At 48.6% G+C, this 19,693-nt stretch overlaps 1 protein-coding gene across 2 annotated transcripts in view; it reads left to right on the top strand.

Moving 5' to 3' along the window:
- The window catches only part of MAP2K6 (mitogen-activated protein kinase kinase 6), a 45,455-nt gene extending 26,625 nt beyond the window's left edge, over nt 1–18,830 (top strand). For both annotated transcript variants that reach the window (XM_021414721.1, XM_021414718.1), the window contains exons 9-12: nt 254–331; nt 1,233–1,372; nt 4,155–4,200; nt 7,686–18,830. In XM_021414721.1, coding sequence (XP_021270396.1) covers nt 254–331; nt 1,233–1,372; nt 4,155–4,200; nt 7,686–7,763 — 342 coding nt within the window. In that variant the 3' untranslated portion in view covers nt 7,764–18,830. The remainder of the gene's footprint in view (nt 1–253; nt 332–1,232; nt 1,373–4,154; nt 4,201–7,685) is intronic.

The following is a 19,693-nucleotide window of genomic DNA, read 5'->3' as shown; positions in this document are numbered from 1 at the left end:
GCGTCAGCTGCACCACCCCATTCTCTGGTGCAGGTACCATGTGTTTCTGGTGACCCATTTCACTGCCTGCCCCTGCCTACAAGGATGTAGGGCTGCATCTGGTGCCACAGTGGCCAAGGGAGCAAGCTGCAGCATGGGCTACGTGGCCCTGGTCTGACATCACTGAAAGAACCCTTTGAGATCAGCGAGCCCTGGGTGCGGGCATCGCACCGAGTCCATCCGTGTTTCTTAATTGCTTTACATTTCCTTGCAGCCTGAAAGAATTAACCCGGAGCTGAACCAGAAGGGGTACAGCGTCAAATCGGATATCTGGAGCCTGGGAATCACGATGGTAGGGGGATCGCAATGGTAGGGCAGTCTGGGGGTTGCAGCAATGCTGGGGGGCTGGCTGTGCTGTGTGGATTCATTTTCTTCCCCGTATCCTCCTGACACTGATGGCAGTGGTTCCCTGGGAATGTGGCAAGGTGGGAAAGGGCACACAGCTCTACAAGGTACCAGCAAGTACATGGAAGGGTCAAGGGGACTGAAGATGGAGCTGCTTTGCAAAGTCCTTGCTGCTTTGGATGCATTGGCATGGCAGGACTGGCCTCCAAGGACATCCAAACATTGGCCAGCCATTGGGTATCGAACCTGCAGCTGTCCCTGCGGCTGTCCCTGCAGCGTGCCACCCTGATGGGGACAGCTGTGCTGTGGTGGCCGCAGGCTGCCGGGAGATGGCAGCATGGGCTAAGGCGAGGGTGTGTGTCGGTGCAGCAGGTTAGATTCCAATCTGAAAAAGCACTCCCAGCACTGAGTACTTAGTAAAGTCTTCTCAGAGGAGGAGGCATTGAGTGTTGATAATACCTTTTGCACACCAGGAAAAGCAGTGTGTAGGGGGAGGCCATCAGCTTGCCTTTTTATAGCACAGTTACCCTTTGCAATATGGCTTTGTTGTTTTTTGACTTGAAACCTCTTCCCAGTGACATGCAACAGGATGGTAGCAGGGAGGACTGAATAAGGAGGCTTCTGGGTCTCCTCAGAGCTTCCCTGTGTAGTGGGGGAAGTAAAATGCAGGATGTGATGTCTTGTGGCCTGGTGGGGTGATGAAGTGTCATGTGTTTTTGCACAGCCTAAAAAAACACGGGTGGTGTGGGTGAATGGGTGCAGGGGTGGGAGCACAAGCTGTCGAAATCATATGGGGTGGCCCCGGGGTGTCCGTCCCCCAAGGCTGAGGTTGGGTGCTGTCTCCCCAGATCGAGCTGGCCATCCTGCGCTTTCCCTACGACTCCTGGGGGACGCCCTTCCAGCAGCTCAAGCAGGTGGTGGAGGAGCCGTCGCCACAGCTCCCGGCAGACAAGTTCTCAGCAGAGTTTGTCGATTTTACCTCGCAATGGTAAAAAAAAAAAAACCAACATCCTTGACCCCTCTCCCCTGTCCCTGCAGGCCCCAGCCAGCTGAGGCTGAGGAGGGCAGGTGCCACGTCGCTGTCCCCATGCCCACATCAGGGGGACAACCTGGTGTTCGTGAACCAAAATCTCTCAGGGAAAGGGCTGCGCCTTCCCTCTCAAGGAAAGGACTGAGCTGTGGGGAACTGGGCCTAGGCACTGGGCTGGCACTGCATGTCCTTGGTGTGGTGATGGTGGCTGTGATGGCCTTCCTGGCTTAAGGACCAGGCCCAGCCACTTAGAGGACACAGCAGGAAGGGATTAAGGAGGATTTCTCAGCTGGTTGTCTCTGTACGTACAGCACAGGTTTGGCAACACAGGATGGGGAAGGTGAGCAGGGCCCAGAAATGGCCGCGTCCTGCTGCCACCCTGCTCCCAAGGGAAGCAGTGCTGAGGGCAGGCACAGCACAGAGTGTGCCCCGCGATGGCCCCATCCACGGCCATCCCGCTACCGGGGCCCTCCGGCTGCTGCTCTGCTTTCCCTGGGACTTGGAGCTGGAAGCAGCAGGAGAATTTGGCTGCATCGTAGGAAAAGGGCTGGAGCAGATGAGCTCTGTCTGGAGGCCGGGAGCGCTGCGTGAAAGCACAGGCTCTCCCAGCACCCGAGGAGACTCACAGCTGCCCTCGTCGTATGGTTCACAGAGAGCTGGCAGCGGCCCCACAGCTCCTGACTGCTTCTCCCTCCAGCTTCCCTGGAAACCGCCTGGGAGGCGTTTGTATTTTCCAGGCGCTGCAGTGCCATCCGCTGCGTGCCAAGTTGGCAGGTGGATGGTGGTTTGCGGGGCAGCCAAGAAAGGACGGCAGATCGACAAATACAGAAATGTGAGCCTGTTCCCGAGCTGCCAGTGTCAGGGCCTGGAGCCCAGCCGGCTCTGCTGTGACCCAGGAAGGGGATTATCAGCCACTCCTGCCTGGGGACTTTAAGTACTGACACTCGGATTCTTTGGAGTCTTGTCCAAACATGTTTTCAAAGTCCCTGCATTCAGCTGCACGCCTCTACCAACCCGCACTGGGGAATACCTGCACGCGCCCACGCTGCTCTGTCTCTCGGAGGTGGGAGCTGGCTTGGAAAAACCCTCTTGCAGAATGCCCACCGTTTTTGCAAGACCCACGCTGGGATTTTGGACCAGCTGCCTATCTCCCGTGCTGCTGGCTCACTGCTTGTTATTGCAGAGTTGCCTGCTTGTGCCAGGCAGGCTGTTTTTCCCCGCCGAATGGAGGCATATTTTGCTTTTGCAAGCATGGTGTCTTGCAGCTATTGCCTTGGGGGGATTTAGGAGCAAGAAATCCTCAGCTCTTTATGGTGGTTGTAGTGAGAAGAATGATGCTGCTGAGCAGCGCTTGTATCTTGAAAGCTCATGCTTTGTGGGGCATACGGCCTTTCCTCTCTTTGCAAATCCTGCCATCTAGGATCACTGAAGACCCCTCAGCCCAGTAGAGTTGCATGGAATCAGGAGTGTGCTTTGGTTGTGGACTGTAGTGGTTTTGTGCTGTCGGAGTCAGAACTTGTGACAGCAGACCAGGTCACATCAAGTCAGCATACCAAGACTGGTCTAGTTTAAGGGTATCTGCAGTTCAACAGGTGGCAGGGTGAACTGCACCATCTGCTGTGTGGAGTGGTGAAGCTCTCATGACCTGTAGCTAATGCAGGGAAGTTACTGGGACGTCTGAGCTAGCATCAGATCTAAATATGCTCTTTGTTCCCAAAGATTTACATGAGTATCAGTAAAGTGTCAACAAATTTCCTGGTATTAGTAACCTGGGAACAAGAGTTTTGTTTGTTGAGGGTCTAAATTAAGAGGATTATACCCAAATCCTGCTTCTGGACACACCCAAGCTTGAAATTCACCTTAGCATCTCAGCTTGGGTTGCTTTTGAGCCCAGAGGATGTGACACATCCCGTACCTCCACTTCGTCGATATTGGCACGTATCATTACTAGGTTCCTCTGTTCATTCACAACATGACACTAAACACGAGCCCACTACACACAGCAAGCAGGAAATATCTATTCAGTGTGTGTCCTCTGCTTCCTTTGGGCTCCGTCAAATCCCAGCAGAGGAGCAACTTATCATCACTGAGGTTCTCACTTTTGTTTTGCTCAGTGTGACACCTTTTCCCCGCCACCGACGTGTACGTGTGTGAAGATCTTTTCAAGTTGCTCCAAGTGTCTTTCCCCTAAATACACTGTCAGGAAGTGAGTAGCGATTACGTCCTGTCTTTTAAAAACTATTTTCTGCAGGAGGGAAACCAAAATAACTTCCAGCTACAACTCTCCAGAGCCATCTGTTGTAGGAGAGGAGAAAAAAGGATGTCCCATGTAACCATCCCCACTGATAACAGCATGCTGATAAACAAATAGTTGTACACGTGCTTTGGAGCCACTCAGCCACCACACCTAGTCAGAGGCTGCAGCCATGCCCGTAGTTGCTTACCTACTGGATAGTACCCAAAAAACTAATTGTGTCTGGCCTCCAGCAACAGGCAGAGCATTTACTGTTGTGTAGGGTGTCTGTAGACCCGGGACCTAGAGCACTGGTGTACCCAGTGGCTGTATTGGTTGTAGGTGTCCTCAAGGCCTAAGCTGTTCGCTTACTGTATGGATTAGTAGCTGAACTTACTCTATAGGAACTTGAAGCCTTGCTTTTGTCACAGTATAATTTTATGGGCTTGCTTAACTTTCATGCAGAGTGTAATGCTGAACATTTGTCTTCTTTTCTTTTCATTAAAGCTTGAAGAAGAATTCCAAAGAACGGCCAACTTACCCAGAGCTTATGGTGAGTGCGCCTGGATTAAACAGTGTATTGGTTCAGAGCTGAGATGGGTTATAATGAGATGCTGAACACGGGGTTTCCAGTAGTGGCTGGTGATTTGGGATACTCAGCATCTCAATTTTCATAACAGAAATGAGAGTGCTGGCACTTCAATGTCTCAGGAAGGTGCTGCGAGACAGAGATGCTCTTGGAGGTGTTGATCAAGTGCTATTCCAGTCAGATCAATGGAGAAAAAGTGTAAAACAGTGAACAGATTTGCTAAGGGATAAGAATGAGGCTGCAGAGAATCACTTAACAAGGGTAAAGTTCTCCTCCTGTGTTTGTGTGATGTCTTCAAACACTGAAGCCAAGTGTTTGCAACATGAGTGTTCCACATGGGCTGCAGGAGCAGAGTGGTCTGCTAAGCTCTCCTGCCATGGTGTGTTGGGAGAGGAAACTTTGGACAGAGTGATTCTTGGATGTTAGGGACAGAGACAAGTCTGTGACTAATAATTCCGGTTATTGAATTTTGTCTGCTGCTTAGAGACTGTGAGCATGTCTAGGAAAGAGGAATAACTGAGGAAGAAGATGCTGATAAAGGCTCAAAATGAAGGAAATGCAGAGCAGTGCAGGGCTGCGAGGTCAGATGCACTTAACTGCTGAGGAATATCCAGCAGTGCAGACATTGACGTAACTCAGTCAGCTCTGGGCTGGAGCTGGCAGAGGAGTGTGTGTACTGAGGTTTTTCTGCCAGGGCTCCACATCTTCATGGCCTCTCTCTCTCCTGACGTTGTGGTATTGATCCTTGTGCTGCTAAAAGCTGACCAAAAGCAGGGGAGCTGGAGAAGCCAGTGTTTCACTCAACCATCTCGTCTCTTTTTCACTGTCACCTGATTGTCAGATAAAGGCAGGAAGGTGCCTAACTTTGTTCCTTCTGAACATCCTCGGGCACTGGTACCTCCTAATTGCCCTTAGGATGTACATTGTGTCATCCAGGGGGTGACATCCTCAGCCTCATTGCTGCTCTGCACAGGGGTGTTGGGACCTCCACGATGCAAAGGTGCCAGAGTTGAAGGTGTTCTCTGGCTGCAAGACAATCCATGCACCTTTAAAAAGTGAGTTGTAAGCAATAAATAATTCCTATGTTCTGTGGCATTTCTTGCTGGGCCCTGTAATGCAGTTTTTCTATATATGGATCTGATTTACACACAGTTTGCCCAAATACTGGTTTCAGACAAAGGGAGGCTTGAAGTTTATCTTGGTTTTTTTTTCCTGTTTTTTTTTTCTTTTAATAATTATTGAATAAACACATATATATTTTAGGCATATTTCTGAAGTTTGCCAAATGGCCTTTTATCAAAAGGTTCACCGGAGCAGCTCTGTCTGTTGCAGCATTAATACCCATTGGCAAGCGAGTGCATTTCTATTGAATTAGGTTCTTGGATCACCTCTCCAGAGTATCTCAATGCTGTGGTATTTTATGGCTGACATGAATGTTGTGAGGTCCTGTGGTTGAGGGTTGCTGTTTTGTTGTGTTTTTTTTTCTCCCTCCTCTCTCTGTTATGGCATTAAGTTGTGGTACTGGATTGGACTTGCCATTTAGACCAAGACTGTTCCCTTGCTTTCCCGTAGAATTGAGGTTTCTCATGGAAAATATGACTCTGTGCTATCTTGAGCATCAGGAAAACTGATATGGATGCTTAATTTCATTTAAAAAACCACTTCCCCAGGTGAAGTGGAGCATGAAACTACTGCAGAACTCCTCCCCGGTGGTCTGCACGTTGCAGGGAGCACATCCCACCCAGCATGGGGAGTTTTATGCTGTAACTAGACTCAGACGTTGCAGAGGAGAGGGCTTCACGGAGAGACAGGGCTGGAGGCCACCGCTGCTGCTCATGTCACGTGTGTGGGTGCACCCAGGCTGTGGTGGCCCTGCTTTGGGTGTGAGTTAGCTGGGGTGTGAAATCAGTGGCATCTCGATAGGATAACAATGCAGCAGGCCATTTGGGTCATTTCTCTAAGAGTTACTCGGAACACTTAATTCCCGTGACAGTCTGACTCAGGGAGACCTTAAATTGTGTCTGAATCCTTACCACAACCCCTTTCAGCTCTATTTCCCGCTTAACTGTGCTTCCTCTTCCTTGCTGCTATGCCTTTGGCTTGTTTTCCAGCTGCTCAGAGCTGCCTCTTTGGTCACCAGATAACTTTCCTCTCAAGCCCCCCTCGGAAAGTCTCCATTCTCTGCCCCTCTTCTCCCTCCACTTGGTCACTGCTATAAATCTTTGACGTAGCCAGTTCTCAGGGAGTGGGGCAGTGGCAGCTTTGGAAAACCCTAGTAACCCCAATTTATCTTGAAAAATCTAGCTTGAGTGGAGAGAGTCAGGAATGAAACCAAGCTCCCCCAGCCTGTGCATGGGAAGCTCAGCTGCATTTTGCACAAAGCTGAGGTCGCTTGCAAGCCCTGCAGGGCCCCAGCTGCCATTTGGTTCTCTTTAGCGCTCTCAATACAAATAAATACAATTAACTGCCAAGACAGTGGGTGTCAAAGAGTGTTTTGGTGATTTCAGGTGGAAGCTGGCTTCAGCTGATGCATTGCAGGCCCTGGTACAAACTGAGTCGCTGGCGCTAGCAGAAGGGAGCTTCTGGGGGTCACTCGGTTGTGTATTTTAATCCTTCCACATATTTTTCCATTTGCGCTGAAATGCAGGCAGGATTTTCTGGCAGGATGTCTTCCCATGTTGGTCACGATTAAGTAGTTAAACATACAGCTGGGGATGGCTTTCCAGCCGGGATGGCTTTCCTCTCTGCGGCATTTAGGGGTAAGGTAGCCGTCTCCTGCTGCGAGAATGAGCAATTGCAGGGAAGAAATGAGACTGAAAAGTCACCAGAGGGTAAATACACAGATAAAGCAGGAAGCTGAGGGAAAACCCACTGCAGTCAGCCTTCCTGCGAGGTTTTCCCTTGCTCCCAGGCTGCTGGGCACGACGTGCTAGAGATGTTGTTCAGTGCTCTCTGTTGCTTCGAGAGCAGCCCAGGTCAGCCCTCCCAGGCAGGGCAGGGTGGAGAGAGACAATGCAAGAGCGTGGCACAAATCCGCAGCCTTTGTGAAGTGGCCCCCTGGGCCTCCTAGAAGCGTCTCAGCTGCAAAACGTGGAAAGCCCAATATTATCACAGAGTCACAGAAGCATGAAGGTTGGAAAAGACCTCTAAGATCAAGCCCAACCCCAGCCCACCCCCACTGTGTCCGCTGACCACGTCTCTCACTGCCACATCTCTGTGGTTCTGGAACACCTCCAGGGACGGTGACCCCACCGCCTCCCTGGGCAGCCTGTGCCACTGCATCACTGCTCTTTTGGAGAAGAAAAGTTTCCTAATATCCAGCCTGAAAGTGATGCTAGCAGCGGGGTGTTTGCCACTGTCTAGAAGATTGGCTGAAAAGACGTTAGATTTGGTCCTCAGCATTGTGAATATTAAACTTTTCTTTTTTTTTTTTTTGCTCTTCTTCCCAGCAACATCCTTTCTTCACCCTGCACGAATCCAAAGAGACAGACGTCGCCTCTTTTGTCAAGCTCATCCTGGGAGACTGAGAACTGGACTTTATATGAATTGCCCTTCTGTGGACTGGTGGGTGCAGGGGAGGGGCGCGTGGCAGGACTTGTCATGGAAGCACCAACAGAAAGTCGCCGTGTTTTGTTTTGTTTTGTTTTTATTCTGAGAAACCCCCGCCTCGCCGAAGTTTTTAAAAGGGTTCTTTGGTATCCATAGTGACATAGAACGAGCTGGTTAGTGAAATGAATTTTAATAAGGTTGGTAACCTTAAAACAAAAACAAAACAACAAAAAAAAAAATTTAAGAGTGATTTACATATTTAATGACAGTCAAAATCCCTCTTCCTAACTTCCTCCTCATTCCCTTTTCCTTCCTTCTGAACCAGAATTTGCTTTGTCATGGTAATAGGTGCTATGGTAGTCATGAAGTTGTATGTAGATTTATATTTTGTCCCTTCCATTATTTTAATATTTATGTTAAGTGCTTGATGGAATAGATTTCTGTTTTATATGAGGATGAATGTGTGGTGATGATGATGATGCTAAATGAGGCCACAGCAAGCAATAGTCCTAGGGCTTTGCTGGGGAAAAAAGATGTCAAAGGAAAAGAGAAACAAGTGTCTGTGTTGTGGGTAATATTTAATGTGCATCCTTAAAAGAATTTATAGACAAGGATTTCAGCTCAGCTCCTCGAGCTGCCTTCACAGGGTGCGAGGCAGCATCGCTGCGCGGGAGGGAGCCCTGGCATTCTGTGAGGTCACCTCTCCTCCTGAGGCCGTGCTCCAAGCCTGGGGCAGCCTGATGCCCGCGGTGCTCTGCCAGTCCCAGGGAAAGCCCCTGCCCTACATCCCGCCCCTTACCCTGCAGGACTGGGCAGGTGATGAGGTCTGGCTTGGGAAGATATTGTTGGGTGAGTTTCTGGGATAGGAGTCCCAGAGGGAAACGACTTGTCCGGGACGTTGCACAAAGACCAGGAGGAGCCTGGTCCCCACCTGCCCTTGTGCCTAGCAGCGTTGCAGTGTTGTCTGGGGCTCACCTGGGCTGGGGATGTGCTGCTTTGGGCCTAAAAGGGCATTCCTCTCACCTCCTCCAGATAAGAAGGGCAAACAATCTACATAGCGGGACGTCTGAAAAAGCAGAGATAGCTCAGCGCAAGGGTTTTCAGCACTGCCTCGACAGCAGTCTCCCTGTTTGCCTGCAGACTTTGGAAATGCTCCCTTGGAGCCTGTGCTGGCACGTGATTTGGGCCATGTTCAACTCTGGTTAGGATGCTGCAGGCAGCCGGGAGCACTGAGCTCTAGCATGGGCTGCAGGTGTCCCCTCACCAGGGCAGCAGCTGGGAAAACCACACAGGGAAACCACAGCCCACCTGTCCCAGGAGCTTGTTGCTGTTGGCTGAGTCTGCAGAGAAAAGCCGCTAGCCAAGGGCAGGAGCGTGGAGGCTGTCTGGGTGGGAGGGGGAGGGGGAGGATGGTGAGGCAACTCTGCTTTTAGGTAACATGGTTACTTTCCAGAGGAGGGGGGGACCATGCACTGCAAGTCATTGCTGTGTCTGGAACGAGGCCCCTGGTGCCAGTTTGGGGCTAGTTTGACTGAGCCAGACCTGCACAGCTGCCTCACCGGGCTGTGAGTCCTTTGCCTTTGTCCGTGGCTCCTTCCCCCAACCCTGCAGGGTGCCTGTGTGCCTGGCTGCACTGCAGCCTGCGTGTGTGCCTCGTGCCCCTCTGCATGCTTCCCCACCCCAGCCATCAATTCTGCACAGGCTCTCAGAGCCAAATCCCAACTGGAAGCATGACGTGTCCTGCAAGACGGTTGTGCAAGATGTTATTCAGCCTGGAATCCAGCCCTTTCTCTCCTAGCTGAGTGGCTTCAGTCTCCACTGGCGTAGGCTGGGCTTCAGGACTATCCTGAGCACCCACCTGGGAAGTGATCCCTTGGAAAGGGCAGTATTTAGAGCAGGGACCCCTGAATGGCAGGGTAGTACCACTAGTGCTGGGGACACGCGTCTGCTTTGGAGAGGTGCACACAGACACCGCCAGTGCCTGGGCTGCCACTGCCACCATCATGGCTGTGGCTGGCACTGCCCACTGAGGTGGTTGCAAACCCTACAACAGTGCTGCTCTGCCCTGGGGCCATGTCATAGAATATCCCGACTTGGAAGGGACTCATAAGGATCATCGAGCCCAGCTCCATACCGAAGGAGATAGGAGTGTGTTGCATGTGGAGATTCACCGATCCTTGTGCTCCTCCACTGGAGCAGGGCGGGCAGGGTGCAAGTGATTCCTTGCTGCGAAGAGCTCGTGGTTCGTGCAGGCTTTGGGGAGGAGGTTCCCCTTCCTCAGCCCCTGCTTCACGAGCCTGCTGGCCCCCGGTAACAATAAGCTCCACATTTCACTTTGCGTCGAGGAGAACCTTTCGGGTCACACTGTGTTGTGGGTGAAACACAAGGATGTTTTACTTCGCTCTGTAATTTTAAAAGGCCTCGCATGGCTCATAATCTGCCCTCTCATATTCCGTGGTGTGTGTGTGTGTTTTCTCTCTCTCACTTTCTCAGAGTCACAGAGCTGTTTTGATTGATTGTCCTCAGCTGCAGCTTAAAGTCCGGCCAGCCAGTTTATGGAGTTGGTTCCAGCATCAATTCTCGCTTTGAAAAACATGACATTTAAAACCACCCTTTGGTTTTCCTACATATGGATCTGATGCTTTTGTTAAAGATTGTTTTTGCTACTTTTCTCCTGGAATATAAGTCTTGTTTGGACACCGCATCCCCTTGACCTCACAGCACCTTTATTTCAGTGCCATTGTAATTGACAGGTTGAATTTATGAGATACTGTCAAAGTTCAGTATTAATAGCAGATATTAATGTCACCAGCGTTTTCCAATAGAAAATTAATGTCAGTGTTGTCTGCAGCTAGTAACCCTCTAAAATGATTCCTGCATGCCTCAACAGTGCATGCTGAGTGCTTTCTTTTATGTCTTTTGCTCTTGCAGTGCTTGGGCTGTCTAATCCCTTTGTTTTAATGACATTACAATAGAGCATGCAACAAATCACTTCACTTCCTCCTGATTCTCCATGACTTTGTTCCTTTAACAGTCATTTACGTCAGCCCAGACTAAGTGTGAATCCGTATGACCAGTGTGAGTAAAACCAGTGATCTGTGTGATTGCCACTGTGGAAGGTACTTAGAGGAGGAGAGGAATGCAGAGGCTGCCTGTCTCTGCATCACTCGTAGTGGACACAAGGCTTGGCCTGATCCAGGGTGTTCTTAGAGAGAAGCCTGAGCTGGTGGCCTCGGAGCAAGGAGGAGAGCCAGGGACTCCTGCCTGTGAGGTTGGAAAAAAAAATCGGACTCTTTTCTCTTCCATTTGATTGTAACCTCTGTGGAGATGAAAAGGCTTTGGTCAGTACTCAGAATCTTTTTCGGATGTAACCTGAGCACAGGTTTGGCTGGGAGAGGCTTGATTTGTGGGATATTAAGCGCTTCCCAGCAACCATGCCCCATGCCCTGGTGTTGAGGCTTGAAGCTGTTCTTCCAAAGGCTCTTTTGTTTTCAGACAGTGCAGAACTGTGGGCAGCACGCAGGGTGTTAGATAGTCCCGAGTCAGGATATTTAAATTGCAGAAGCAGCAGGTCTCATGCCATGGACCTAAAACAAACCCAAACACCCCAGGGAGTAAAGAGGAGTGAAAAGCTGCCCAGAGCTCAGCACCGAGCCATGGCTTGGACCAGTAGTGTGAATTAATTCCAGCACAGTGAGACATTTGCAAGGCAGGGCCTCTCTGCTCCTCTCTTCTCAGCCACAGCAGTGGTTATCTGGCTGTGTGAGACATACACAGCCCATCCTCATGGCAGGAAGAGAGAGACCACAGGGGCATGATGTTCATCATCTGTTTTTCTCCAACGTGCCAAATTCCTTACAACTCCTGATGTTCTTGCAACCTCCTCCATGCTTGAGGTTTGGCCATTTCTAGGGGTCTTGAACTGTGGCTGGCAGGAAGGCTTCTTTCTGGGTCCCCAAGAGCCCACTGTCCCTTAATCTTGATGGAGAAGTTGGAGGGCATTTGCTGGTTACCATTTTCAAAGGCCAGGTTCCTGCTGCTGTGATGGGTGGGAACGTCCATCTTCTCTGGAGATTTTCCAGGTGTGCAAAAGTTCACACAGATAGCTTCATATTGTATTTCTGCATTTTTTCCTGACTTCTCTTAGGTTTAGTGGCAGGGTAAGAGGCATTTCTCACTTGTCAGAGAGGCGCGACTGCTGTTTCTGGAGGCACTTGGTGGATCACTACTTAGACATAGCACTTAAAATAATTCAGTGCAGTTGAGCTCGCTGTTCTTTGACTGGTGGGGAAGGAGGTGGTTGTGTGCCTGTTGGGTCAGTGTTAGTTGTACTTTGACTTGGTGGGAAGGGACTCCAGGGCCCTCAGCCATGTGGCGGTGTGATGCCTAGTTCCAAGGACAGAGATACCCCCACACACAGCTTTAGACGGGATTTCTCCATGTTTGCAGACGTGAAGCATGTACCTGCACATTTCTCTTCTTTCCTAGACGTTTTGGAAGAGGAAATCCCACTCGGCTAATGCAGCGTTGCTTTAGTGGCTGGTCTGGTGTAGTTCAGACAAGGTTCCCACCAGCTCCCTTGTTTAATAGGCCTCTTTTTTATTAAAAACAAAACCCAAACTCCTCTGTCAGTAAAGCCAGCCAAGATGCTCTTTTTTTTTCTCTCTCTTCCATCTTGTTCCTCTTAGAGGAACTCTGGGAGCCAGTCTTGGTGCTTTCACTCTTTCACATGCCAAAGATTGCTACATCCCTCTTAGTTACGCTCCTGCCAAACCAGATCTTATAGTCCTGCCTCAAGAATCATCCACTTCCCTGCTCCTTGGGGTTCCTTTTGTTGCTGTTGCTTTTTCATTGAATTTCCTCATGTTTATTGACATGTCTATTGTTGAGCTTCCTGGACACATGCAGCTCTCTTTTTCAGATACAGAGAAAGACAAATAGTTGCCTTCGCTGGTCAGCCCCCGCTGTTGGGGAAATACTGCTGGTGATATGATTCTTGCAGGTGGGGATGGCTCTCGTTTAGAGCTAGGGTCATGGAGGGTGTAAACTGGCATTGCTCCATTGGCTTTGCTGGAATAAGGCCAGTTTTGTCCAGCTGAGAATCTGTCCTTAATGTCTAAACAGTTATTACATACTAATAAAGATTAATGATTGTAAATCCCCACAGATTATACGTAAAATGGCAAGTTTTACTCATTAATCTTTATTGCCATATTATAGCTGTTTATGTTAGAGGAGTTATCTCTCTCTGTTCTGAACATGCACTTAGGAGGAAGGGGCTGAGTGTGGGGGAGATGGCGGGTGGACATAACAGACCAGATGTCCATGTGTTTTACAGTCTGTGTCCTCTCCCCCAAGTTGCTTATTTCCTTGAAAGCCTTTAACCAGCAGCAAAGGATGTATCACAGAGCTTTGTCTGCTTCTCTGGCCTCTGGCTGAGCTATAAAATCCAGATTGTTTCTGGTGAGAAGGGATCAGATCTCCTAATTAATATTTCAGCTCAGCCTTTACTGGAGCAGATGGATAATATGAAACTTGACGAGCGCTCTGGCAGGCCTGAGGTCTGCAGTGCGCTGAGATTCACTGTCCTGGTCTGTGGCTGGAAGAGATACTTCCTGGGCAGTATGAAGCAATGTTTCAGGCTGAAAGGATGCAGCTCCTTCACGGAACCCCACACTATAAAAGCAGTTGATTTTGTTATTAAGGAGGGCCAGAAAAAGCTCACTTGAATCTCAGCTTTTATGTTTGGAGATGAGCATAGACCCAGCTTGGAGGTGGTGGTGCCAGTGGTCTGCACTGTGTAAATGAAAAGGAGTCTGAGGAGAGTGTCGTAAACTGCAAGGGTGGTTTTAATGGCATAAGGACAAACTGAGTGCTCTTTTGAGCAGCTGTTGTTTGTCCACTCTGCCAAGGAAGTTGACTGAGGAGAGCTCAGCAGACAGAGAGTAATGGATTTAGGTGATGCATTTTGTCACATGTCCCAGATGCCACTGCAAAAGAAACTGCCTGCAAAAGAAACGAAATTTAAAACCCGAAAGAAAACCACAGGGAAGAACTGCAAGCGAGCTGGTGGTGGTGCCTGCTGTGGGGCCTCATGCATTGCTGCTTCCCCCATTGAGCTTGTCAGTGAGCTTCATTGGGCATAAATGATGGGAAAGGCTTGGGAACTACCTCTGTAGCTGAGAAAGAAGAGGGTAGATAGTTTAAGAAGTAAATTAGATATTCCCATCTTTTGGTTAGCTATGTTTATAACCTCCACAGGAACAAAGGGACCTGTGCTGCGGACAGTGCTGTTCCCCTGGGAATGATTGTGGCTGCGTGACATGTGCTGCATGGCCTGCTTTAGTACACTGCTGGGTGGCTAGCCAGCTCTTAGCCTCCACTGACCTCTTCCCTACAGTCACCATTACATTTTGCATTTTACTGTCTGGGATTTTACTAGCAGCCTTTTTTTTCAGGTGGTTGGGCAGAGGGGAGGCAAGGGAAAGGGGCCTTTGGGTGAGGAAGGTGCTGCCTGTGTGCTATCCAGTGCCTGCCCGCAGGTATCCAGCTGAGGTGAGAGCTTCCCTGAGCCGCTGGAATACTCCCTGACATGTGTTCTTGCTTCTCTGCCATCCCAGGAAAAATCCCTGCTGGAAGCGGAGCAGCCCCATGGCTCGCCCTTGCCGGCAGCCAGCCTGCAGGCCGGGCAGAGTTTCCTTCCTCGAAAGGCTCTTGGGTTTCTCTAAACGATGGGGCACCACTCCAGCGGCTGCGAGGTACCGCGGGGATAAGCTGGGAAATGCTTGGAAACGTCTTAAACGCGCTGGAAATAGAGATGGAAATCTCGGAAGATCAGACGGCTTTCGGCAATTTCCAAAGCTGTGTGGTTTTAGCCAGACCTGAAAACCCTTCCTAGAAGTTTATTTCGGGGTATTTTGGTATGTTACTTTCGCTTTTGGGCCCAGCTAAATCCAGGAAGCTCGGAATAGTGTAATTTTAAAATAGAGAATAAACACACCCACCCCGAGTATTGCTGAACAGATCAGGAAGATTCGTGTTTGGTTTCTTACAAAGGAATAATTCAGGCCAGCTCAGCGTTTATCCTAATTCAGTCTGGTTCTGCCCGAAATTATTACTCTTTTTGAGAAAATAAGAGATCAGACTATAGTCTTTCCATAATGCCATGACCCAGCATGCGAGGGTCCGAATCAGATAATGCCAGCAGGAAGCTGGAGACAAGTGCAGTGGGGAGAGGTGGCGAGCACTGAGAGCTGGAAGGAACAGGATGGCCACAGGCACATTCACAGCCTCCAAAAACATAGGTAGAAGCAGATCCTCCAGGTTTATGCATGATGGAAGCATCAGGGTCTGCCGTGTCACCTTTTTTTTTTGTCTGTTCCTCTTATAAAGACCTTTCAGCCATCTCAGAGTGTCCGGGAACAACATGTGAGTCTCTGGTATCTCTCAGCTCAACTGTGTGCTTCTTTTCAGGAAGGATACTGGGAAGAGTGGGAAGGCACCTGGTGACTCCCAGTTAGAGAGCCAGAGTGAAGAGGTGTATATTAAGTGCCTTGCAGGAGCCAAAAATGTGTGTTTAAAGAATTACAGCCTGTGGTGTTGGCTGTTGGGACTGAATTTATCATATACAGGTGCAGCTGCAGAATTCTCCATCCACATTTTGCCCGCATTTAGTTGTGAGCCTTCCGTAAATACAGAATGAATCTTTGAGTCATAGAATGGCTTAGGTTGGAAGGGACCTTAAAGATCATCTAGTTCAAACCCTCTGCTGTGGACAGGGCTGCCAAGCACCAGATCAGGCTGCCCAGGATCCCAAACAATGGCCTGAGGCACCTCCAAGGAAAATGTCTAATAACAGCCCATGCTGCTTGATGGGCTTAAGTCAAGGTGGGGCTCTGCAGACAGAAAAAAGCCATAGCATCACCAAACCCAGAGTCTGGCTCCAAACATTTCTCATATAATCTGGGTGTGTGGTGAATTTCCAGAGCTCTACCACCATTTTGTGTTCTCCATAGTCATGAGTCGAGTGGCTTGTGTTTGGTGGTGGCTGTCACCATGCCTGGGGCTGCTGGAAATTGTCACGACATCCACAACTGTTGGAATTTGGCATTTATTTGTTAATAGCAAATGGGGAAGCTGCTAAATGTAGCGTCTCGCAAACTGAGGATATGTTGGAGTAAAACTTGTCATTTCTCTGTCTAAAAATGTCCCAAGTCTTCAATTTATGGAATGACGGTTTTAATGGCAAAGATCCATGTTTGGCATCAAAATTCATGAAATTTGTAGAGTTTCTGCCTCAGTGTGTGAAATCTACTGTCTTGAGATGGTGGGAAGTCTGTAACGAGAATATTTTTATGTATTTTAAGTTAAAAAAATGAAAAAGAACTGAGCTGAATGGAAAAGCAACCGCTTCCCAGTGGTGTGCTGGTGTTGAAGATGGCACAGCCAAAGTGGCTGTGTTCTGAGCACCTTAAAAAAGAGAAGACTTCCAACCTGCTGAAATGCAAGTCATTTTGTTTCATTGGTTATTTTCCTTCTTTTTTTCTTCTTTTTTTTTCTAGTAACGTCATTTATTTCATAACTGTGAAAGTCTCAGCTTTTCCTTACATGTGGAAGGCTGATTATTCTTTCTCATGTTCTTCTTATTTATTATTTATCTCTTTCTGGTACTACCCAAGATGTGCTGGAAGTATCTCCCAGCCTGCCCTCGAGCTATATTGAATCACTGTGGTATCTGCTGACAGCTGGGATAGCAAATGTCAGTAGATGGCTAATTATTATTTTAAATCATGTTTATAGCAGTTTAGATTTTCTTTCAGTGACATGGTTTGCTCTGGAATTAGAGATGAGGATAAGTAATCTTTTTTTTAAAAAAATCGTATTTTTCACTTCTTCTTTAAGCATCTTGGAGTCTTCTGAATAAACCTGCTCACCTTTGTGTGGTTTTAATAGGAGAAGCACCGGCTGGGTTGTAATGGTTCTTTCCAGAGGGGATTGAGTAGCACCAGAGATGGTTTTAGCTGCTAAAATGCTTGGTGCTCCAACCCTGAGCGCACTGGAATTCCAAGAAAATTGTCCACCTGAAAATTACAAACTGTTTTGTGATGAGCTGGGTTAGTCCAAGCTTCCTGTCAGGTTCTTCTATATCAGGAGCCTGGAGTTCCCCATCAGCCCTCAGGTCAGGGATGCTCGGGGCTGCCAGGAATGCACTGGAGGTGCTGAGGAATGGAGCACCGATGGGCAGCACTGGGGTAAAATCCCAAACATGAGACCTGTGGGAGGCCGGCAGGGATCTCCCAGGCATGGCCTTCTTGTTCTTTCCGCTCCCTTCCTCCACTTTGCAAAGGTACCTTGCTGCTCTGCTGCTTCCAAAGCTGCCCTGGCCGTGCTGATAAGAAACGCTGTGATGCATCTGTTTTCCAACAGCTTGTGTTGGTTTTCTGGTTTGTTTTTTCTTCCCCCTATGCATAAGAAGTATTGGGTAGCAGAATGTGGATTTCATTAGAAGTTCATAAAGCAGGGACCTCAGAAGGATGTGGGTATAAATGCTTTTCAGGCATCGGAGGTGAACTTTAAATGGAGCTTTGGCCCTCATTTGCTTTCTGCTTTTCAAATACCATTTATGAGAAAGCGGAGCTGTCAAAGCCATGCATGAACTTTGCCTTCTTGTGAGTAACTTGTCTCCAATTGTCAAAATGCACAAGAAACTTGTCTCAAAGTAAATCTGGTAGCTCCACAAAGCTGTGAGTGTGTGTGCCTTTGTGTGTGGCTGGGTGGGTGCTGGGTGCCATTCCGCCATTTCAGTGATTTAAAAAACACAATGCAGAGTGTTTTTAAAAAGAGCAATTAAAACGTTTTATTTCTTGGCAAAAGTACGTCAGACCACATCTCCCATCGTTCTTTTAATTGCTTCGTGTTTGTTTGCGTTGCCTCAGTCTTTGCTGGCCTGTTTCCTCTGCAGCACAGCCCAGAGCCTCACACAGCCCCGCTGGCAGTGAAGGAGTGGGGGGAATGGGAAATAGGGTGTTAGGGGAAGGGCAGGGCCACGGAATGGGAGTCATTGTCACTTTTTAGCTTGTTGCGGTAGCTCTGTCCTCATCAGAATCAAAACTTCCCACATCCTAACATAAGGCCCCAGATCTCAGCTTTGTGCAAGGAGATGGAGAAAGGAAGTTTTGAGTCCCTGCACTTCTCACCCTGGCTTGGGCAGTCCTTCTGAACACTGCTGGAGGTTTATTAACAGCAGCATCACGCTGGGGGAAGGCACACACTGCAGAGTGCTTCAGTGGTCACCCGCTGCCAGCCCCTGAGACCTCGTGTCAGTGCAGTCTGAAACACTTAACCTGTGTTGTCTTCATTCATCTCAAAGCCGCTCCTCGTCCTGTGGAGGTGATAAATAGTAGGAAACTGACAGTAGGACCATGTGCGTAACGCTAGATAGGCTTTTATTTAATGTTGTTGTTTTAAGGAGATGCTTTTAGGACCCGTGTTGTATTGGATTAAGGATATCGGTGGAACAGTTGAACTGGTATTCCTTAACCGGACCCAGATCCTTTCCCTCTGCCCTCTTCATTTGGAAAAAAAAAAAAAAAATTAGATTGGGAGAATATATTTCTCTTGAAAACAAACCCACGACCCTGTTGGTGGAATACGTTGATCTTTACTACGCTTCAGTTTTATTTCTCAGGATATCCAAAGGTTTATCACTGCTGCTCAGAGAAGGGGACAGTACACCTTTTTGAAACTTCAACCACTGTAACCCATTTTCCAGATGTGTGTGTGCGCGCGTGTGTGTTCAACTCAGCACTGTGTGTGCGTGTGTTCTGCTGATTATTGTGTGCATCTATGAAATGCTTCAAACAACTGCCTGGAAGTCAAAACCAACCACCTCTTTCCAGTCATGTTTGCCGTGACTTTTCATAACCACACTTGAACTAGTGGTCTTGGATTAAATATTCAAAGAGCAGGGCATCTTTATAGCAATGGTATGTCAGTCAAATTAAGAAAAATGTACACAGAAATAAATAAATTAAATTTAAAAATGATGTGTTGTCAGCCTACCTGTATTTACTCGCTGGAGGAGCTACAGTAGACTGTGGAGTAGTTGCTGGGAACACATTTTGTACTGCTTCTGCTGTTCATATGGAAGGTTTTTAAGGATCAACTTATTTGTAACAGCTTATCATTGTTGAGAACTCAGGAATGCTCAAGCTGCTCTACAGAAATAATCGCATTTCGGCAGACACATCCACATCCCGTCCAGCCCACATCAAAGCATGAGCCTCGGCCCCACCGTGGCTCTGGCAGGCACTGGAGGACCAGAGGAGCCGGCTTCCTGCTTCCCCAAAGCAGCTTTCCAGCAGGATGGGGTGCAGTGGGCTGCAACCCTGCAGCCAGCATGGACCAGGGATGCAGGTCTTGGGCAGGGGCCCATCTTGGTGTGGCCTCCATGCAAATCAGCCACAGCACTTTGCACTTGGTCCCACATCCAGCCTCCAGTTCCGCTGCTTGCCCCATCACTGTTTTCTGCATCGAAGCCTTGTGTTTCCTTAAAGGTTAATGATGCTTTTGCCATGATGCAAGGCCAATTTTCGCCCTTAATTTATTGGCTGAAGCCACATAGCATTTTGCTTGAGAAAAGCATGCTGGTCTGGGTCATACTGAAACATGAGCAGCTATTTCCCTCTTTCTCACATAAATAAAATGATGCTTCCATTTATTTAAGAGTTGCTGAAAACAACATATCCGCTCCCTCTGTTGATCCTGCAGTACCAGTTAAGGCAAAAGCACTGGTTGCTGAGCTGATGTGCTAAGGAATGAACTAAGAAAAAGTGTCCTGCTTAATATGATCACCTGAAAGGAACCGATGTTTATTACATGGCAGTTAACCATGCCCTGGGCTGAACAT

Source organism: Numida meleagris, chromosome 17 (genome assembly GCF_002078875.1).
Source record: "Numida meleagris isolate 19003 breed g44 Domestic line chromosome 17, NumMel1.0, whole genome shotgun sequence".
Lineage (NCBI taxonomy): Eukaryota > Metazoa > Chordata > Aves > Galliformes > Numididae > Numida > Numida meleagris.
Note: the sequence above shows the minus strand (reverse complement) of the source record. Positions and strands in the feature narration are given on the sequence as shown.